Here is a 6,967-nt window from a genome sequence, read left to right as displayed (position 1 = left end):
ATGAATAAACACTAATCTCTTATGCAATGACGCAAATGATTATGACACTTACTTAGCCAACGGAAGATAGACAACACTTTGCAAGTGGCAGCGATTCCACGCGCATGCTCCGTTGCGTGCTACAGCAGCAGCAGCAGCAGCAGCAACATTCCACTATACCAGGGGTAGGCAACCTTGGCTCTTTTATGACTCGTGGACTTCAACTCCCAGAATTCCTGAGCCAGCATAGCTGGCTCAGGAATTCTGGGAGTTGAAGTCCACGAGTCATAAAAGAGCCAAGGTTGCCTACCCCTGCACTATACGCTCCCTCCTGCCGCTCTCTGGCGATAAACACCCGGAGAAGGTTTAGAAGGCGAAAGGCGTAGCTTGCCTCACTCGCGCCGCTAGGATTACCTTTTCCGGGACAAAGCTTTTTGAGCCCGCTGATTGGCTCTCCAGGGAAAGGGGAAGGTATGATTGACGGGGCTCAAAATGGCGGCGCCCATGGTTATTCCGGATACCGAGAGGTAAGGACGAGACTGTTCTGGTGTTTCCCCTCTTGCATAAAAGACGCTGCGGGTTAATACCATCCTGGCTGCGTTTGGCTAGGAGACGCCCTTTAAAAATATATAAGCGATGCAGGATAAAATGTAAACGGAGGGGGAGAGGCGAGCTTCTCTTTCAATGTTAACGTTTGAACAAGGAGCAAAGAGAAGAAGGAGGCAAGAGTCACGCACGCAAAATCATTCCTGACTTCCTAAGAAGGGGCTTCCTTGCCTTGTGTCATCATATTTGATGAGCACAGTATTTTCCAGCTTTAGCAACTTTGAAAGGTGAGGACTTCAAGTCCCAGAATTGCGGGACTCGAAGTCTGCAGAGTTTCACAGTTGCTAAGGTTGAGAAACACTGGCTTAGCAGTTGGCTCTGCAGAGCATCATCAGACTTACTTCTGAGGAGGCTTGTTTTCCTTTGCAAGACTAGCAAGAGAAGTAAGAATCACTTCATTTCTGTTTAGCTGGAGGTTGAGGGCCACAGAGGATGGACTTTGTAATACTTGAAACATGGTTTTTATAATACTGTTGCACTGGATAATTAACATGGGTTTTCTTGTATTTTAATTTTGCTCTTTAATTGTATTGCTGATAATTTCGCATAAACCTTAACGTTCAAGAAAAAGCCCCTCTTTCAGAAACGATGTAAAGTAAATGTAATCCATTTCTTGGGGTTCCCCCTTTTCATAGGGAGACCACACTTTATCAGAGTACTCTAATAAATTGCTTTTAAATGATTTTCTGACTTGGTTCCTTATTGGAAAAAGTAAAACGAGGCAGAACTTAGGCCAGATTTAGCCTTCATATCAAAGGGGCCTAGTCTCTTTCAGTCTGGGGGTGGAGGTCAACACATAGGCATGCACACTTTTTACCATCAACATACACATTTGTCCTCCAATCAGACTGCTTGTATAAACAATTTCACATACAAAATTTTCATTTCATGTTTTCTCCAGGCAAACCAATCATAATTGTTTCAGGGAGTTTTTCACAAGCCAATGAGCTCCATTTTCCAAATCTTTTTTTGAATCCATTTTTGTGTATTGTTACTAGAGGGTCTCATTCTTCCTCCAGATCTTGGAAATGACTGTACACAGAAACATATACAGACACATACTGTCAGGTCTCCAAATCCTTATTGTCTTTCTTGTGCTTTTGTTTTGGGGCCTGCCATTTTAGGGAGGGGAGGGGGAATAATTGCTTTCGCTTGGGATAACTTTCACTTTCTACTTTTCTTCTCCCATCTCTATCCACTTGAAAAAGGAATGTATCTCCCTTATCAGGGAGATGAAACTGGAGAAGACCTTGAGATGCGTGCCAACTGTGCCAGTTGCCCGCACATCGTGCCACCTGTGGATTGACTGGATTTCAAATGGACATTATGACTCTGGTGGGAGAAGGAATATTGCTGGTTTAACTATACCGTTTAAGCGGGATTTTCCCTAGATCTCGCCTTGACTTCCCTACAGTCACTAACCCCAAGAAATGGATTACATTTACTTTTATAGTTAACACAACAAAGAACTTCAAAGCAAAAGTTGATTGGTTTAGAAATAGTCATCTGTTACATCACAAGAATTACAGCATAGCCATAGAAAAGAGCACTGTATTCTGAATAAAAGTAAAAGAAACATTTGTAAACGAAAAACATCAAAATCGGTTTGGGTAAGATACATTCAGTGCTTCTCAAGGTTGGCTTGACTATTTTCTTTGTTCACGGAGGCTTGAGAAAAGCTAAAAATGAAACTGTTATCTACAATGTATTGAATGCACTCCTGCCAGTCCTGGTTTCTGAAAGGGCCTTTTCCTTGACGGTTAAGGTTTATGGGAAATTATTAGTGATACAATTAAAGAGCAAATTTAAAATACAAGAAAACCCATGTTAATTAGCCAGTGCAACAGTATTACAAAAACCATGTTTCAAGTATTACAAAGTCCATCCTTTGGCCCTCAAGGTTTTCAGATTGCCTGAAAAAGCAGTCAACTACTTCATTTAATATTAAATTGCTGTTTGACAACTTGGTAAAAGCTGAGGAGATAAATTCATATATCTGCTGTTATCTAACTGTAGATGACTCGCTTTTAAAATTTTCATTCCTTTTTTAAGAGTTCGAAAAGCTGTGATCTTGATCAATGCTCTGGATACAGGCAGATTCTCTCGCCTTCTCTCCCGCATTCTTCAGAAGCTTCACATAAAGGTTGGTATAGAAAGTGAAAACAACTCTAAATCATTGAATATTATCTGGGCAGCTTCCAAATATATGAGCTTCAATTGTCAGAATTCTAGAAGTAGCCATGCAGGCCAATAAATTCTGGGCATAGTTTACATCTCTGGAGGATTACCTGCTAAGGAACGAGGTAAAATGATTATAACCATTAACTCTGTTTCAGAGTAGGTTAACATTCTTTTGATCTATTTTTGATTAAAACAGAATAAAATTTGTTCAAACATCAGATCAACTTCTGTCTCATGTTAAATGGTAATTATGAGTCATTAGGGAGACTAATAATAATTAGTCAGTGGCGTTCAGTGACTCTGGACAGTTTATAAACTGTTTAACATATTAAAAGCAAGAAAAACAAAAAGGAGGGTAAAGATGGCAGAATGACAAGACCAGATGGGAACAAAGGAAAACAACCTAATTAAAAGGAGGCTTTGGGCATCCTTGTCTAATGCCTGGGTGAAGAGTCAGGTCTTCCAGGTCATTCAAAACCTCAGCAGGGTGGAGGGTGTTGGGATCTTGGGGGAACCTCATTCTAGAGGGCAGGTGCTACTACAGAAAAGATACTGTATGTCTCCAGGGTCGTGATAGAATGCATTGTTTAAATGATGGTTCCCATGAGTGTACTAATCTTGCCAGATTGAATTGGCTGGGCATGTACAATGGGAGATAGGAGATAGATATTTCCTCAACCACGCCATTCCAAGTTTATAGTATGATACAATAGTTCTAAAATTAAAAATGATAGCTCTCTGGAGACAACTAAACTGAAGGAGGTCCTCCTTTTGGGGTGCCCAAGAGTTGCATTGTCTAAGTCATCATAATATTAACCATTTCTAATTTACATTGCAAAAAATCCCTATTGTATTCAGCTAATATTTGTATTCCTGATATATTATTTGTATGTCCTAATGTAATAAAACAATTATTTAAAAAATAAAATAAAAGGGCAGGGTTTTTTTAGTGGCAGCAGTAAGTTTTGTTTGTTTATTTTATTTATATAGCAATGTTTGGTTTTTCACATCCAAATGGCAATTTTAGCAGTGTTTCGCTATCATGATCATAAGTAGCTCAGAGGGCTGCAGAAAACAGATTTATATAAACAAAGAATACAGATAACGATATTTTAATCAAGGATATTAGACATTATATAAAGTAAATAAGGAGGCTTCTTCATCTATAAAGAATCAAATCAGCACAAAGGAAATTCTTGTAAAGCATTCTGTTCTCCTTGGATCTCACTCTTTATTTTATGAACATTAGAGAACAGACCTTTCTCCCCTAGTGACTTTGAAAGGAAAATTGCTAGCAAAGGAAATGTATTTATATTTACAGGTAAACTGTTTGCCTTTACCTTTGTATTTAAGTTTGCATTTGTTTGTTTTTTATTCTTTTCATATTTACCTTGGGCAGCAGTTAAGCAATGGGGCATGGAGCAATCATTTAAATAATTTCCTTATTTAAAAAAATTAAACTGGAGAGTTTTTATAAATTTCAGACAGAGAGTACTTTCACAGAAGAAGAGGAAGAAAAACTTCAAGCTGCATTCTCAATAGAAAAACAAGATCTTCATCTTATACTTGAAACCATAACATTCATTTTGGAACAGGTATCCACTTTTTAACGTTATAATTTTGATATGTTTGTAAATATTTAACTTGATATAGAGAAAAAGATTTTTGAAAGTTTGACATTAAAAGATAGTGCTCCAAATGTTTTTGTTTTGGTTTTTTTTACATGGATGTGTTGATGTCTTGGAAAAAGTAGAGATTGTCACTATGCATTAAAGAATTATTGCTACAGTCTTAACCTTTATTATATAAAGAAGTATATTGCTTACAGTTGAACTTCTAAGAAAATATGATTTGGATTGAACTGTATATTAAGATGATATATGGTTGAAATACATAGTTATGCAAGAATGCAAGCTTCTTGTTTCTTAGATTGCTGGTATAATTCTGTATGTTTCAGGATTTCCATGATTAGCTGAATTCACACAATATGATAAGCCAGAAGCAGACAAAGGTCATTAGATGTGTGAATCCATCTACTGTTGTTTCAACTATTTTTTAAGGCTTAAGATGTAAAGCAAACCTATAACTGCTGTGTCTTAAACCATAGCTTAGCATGGATCATAGCCATGGTGTAGCACATGAGATTCAAGCAAATAGAAATCACAAAGAAAAATAATAGCATTGGAATCTCTTCCTTTGAATTATTTGAAGAGATATTATACAAGTCACATAATCTTTTATTTTACATGTCATATTTTAGTACAGTAGAGAAATAATTTACAGACTGCTATATTATACAAATCAATTTGTCTTCACAGAATCAACTTTCTTTTTAGAACTAGCCTTTCTGTTTCAGGGATATTATTTTATGGTCATTTTATTAATGAACAATTTCCATTTTTCAATCCTATGCTTCTGTTGTTACTGAAAATCCTAGATCACATTTGCACAGTGGATAACACTTGTTCAGTGTTCCCTGGGTTCTTCATAATTGTCATTTAAAACAACATTTATGAAAGTATCTGCAGTACATTGAATATCTTTTTTTTACAGGCCATATATCACAACTTGAAACATACTATTTTGCAACAGCAGCTGCAGCATTCCAACTTGAATCATGATAAAATAGAAGTATTTGTTACTGTATGGACAGTTGCAGGTCCAGAAATAGTGGAAAAGTTTAGACAAAGAATTTTGTCACCACATAAGGTAATTATGATTGAAATTTATGCAACACATTAAATAATCAGAGATATAGATAATAGTTTCTTCTGGGCAGAGTTATAGCAAGTGAGTATCATTTTCAGCAATAACTATCTGTACCAAAATTTCTATTGAAAAAAGCTTATATTAGAAAGAGCCGAGCAATATAAAAATGTCTATGGATATAAATACATTGCCCATAAATCAGTTTTATGAATTTTAAATTCATATTATGCTTAAAAGAAACAATTGTGTGCAACATTTGTGATATCGGAGAGATTCCCATTATTTTATTTATTGCAGAATTTTCTATTGAATAAAACCCTCTCCTAATATAAATATAATAACTTTATATTACTCGTAAGACATTGAAGCAATTTCTGTAAAGGGAGTGGTTTTTGCACATTGTTTTGAATAATTTAGTTATTGGTTGAACATCTCACAGAGGACATACTTCACAAATTGTAGATTGACTCAGATGTATGCTAAATCATTATTTAACTTTGTTTTTCCATTGGCCTGACATGCATGATCATAGTTTGAGGCAAACTGTGACTTGAAACTGGGTTTAAAAGCTGCCCAGAATTTGTTTAAATTAAAGTTTGGACCATATATAATGAAAAATCAGCTTTCCTGATACGAAAGAGTAAACTCTATTTGAATGCACCCTGGTGAACCATTATTTGCTTTTAAAGTGGAAGTAAGATGTACAATTAGAGTGAAGGATGCTGTGCATTGTGAACTGGTGGATGATTTCTCTTTTATTGTTGAGGACCTTATTCTCCATTGTACCTTGTCGTATTTTAATTGGTTGCCACTGTTTGAAGATTTACAGTTTTTTATGTGTAATTAAAAGATGTACACATCAGAAGAATACATTAAAGAGGTGGCATAAATTAGAATGCACTCAGTTAAAAATTTACATTCTAAAAAAAGAAACTCTGCTTCAGTTAAAGCAGCGGTTCTCAACCTGTGGGTCGCGACCCCATTTGGGGTTGCACGACCATTTCACAGGGGTCGCCAAACAACGCAGTCCGCCATTTTTTTTACCCTTTTCCTTAGCTGTGCTACTCCCTCTGCTTGGAGGCAGCCTGCATGCAGGAACTTTACCAAATATGCCCTGCAGGAGGCGTGTGAAGAGCGCAGGCACAGAGCAAGGCCCCACCCTCCCCAGGGACTCATTTCAGATTTACACCGCAAAAGTTTTTCTCGCGCAGAAGAGAGAGGAAAAACAATTGCGGAACACTCGGGAATCCCTTGCAAGGCACCAGGTACCTTGGTGCTTATTTCCTAATGCCTCCCCCCCCCCGTGTTATCTGCTCCACCCCGAATTCTCCTCCCTTCCAGTCTCCTTAAGCAGCCATTTATGATCTTAATACAGCCCTCAGTCTGTCTCCCTTTCCACACCCCCTAAAATTCTTCCTTCAGGCAGGCTTCCAGAGGTCGGCTGGCAGGATGCAGGTAACCCCTCCCCCCTGTCCTGCCGCCTCCCACGGCG

The 6,967-nt window shown here is 37.5% G+C and overlaps 1 protein-coding gene across 1 annotated transcript in view; it reads left to right on the top strand.

Annotated features, from left to right (window-relative positions):
• The first annotated feature begins 426 nt into the window (after window positions 1–426).
• The window catches only part of COMMD10 (COMM domain containing 10), a 62,504-nt gene continuing 55,963 nt past the window's right edge, over window positions 427–6,967 (top strand). Inside the window, exons 1-4 of the mRNA XM_015822142.1 lie at window positions 427–506; window positions 2,638–2,728; window positions 4,251–4,361; window positions 5,320–5,475. Of these exons, the coding sequence (XP_015677628.1) occupies window positions 472–506; window positions 2,638–2,728; window positions 4,251–4,361; window positions 5,320–5,475 (393 nt within the window). The 5' untranslated portion in view covers window positions 427–471. The remainder of the gene's footprint in view (window positions 507–2,637; window positions 2,729–4,250; window positions 4,362–5,319; window positions 5,476–6,967) is intronic.

Source organism: Protobothrops mucrosquamatus, unplaced genomic scaffold (genome assembly GCF_001527695.2).
Source record: "Protobothrops mucrosquamatus isolate PMUCROS unplaced genomic scaffold, P.Mucros_1.0 scaffold1475, whole genome shotgun sequence".
In the NCBI taxonomy this organism is placed as follows: Eukaryota; Metazoa; Chordata; class Lepidosauria; order Squamata; family Viperidae; genus Protobothrops; species Protobothrops mucrosquamatus.
The sequence above is the reverse complement of the archived record's forward strand: the minus strand, read 5'-3'. Positions and strand labels throughout refer to the sequence as shown.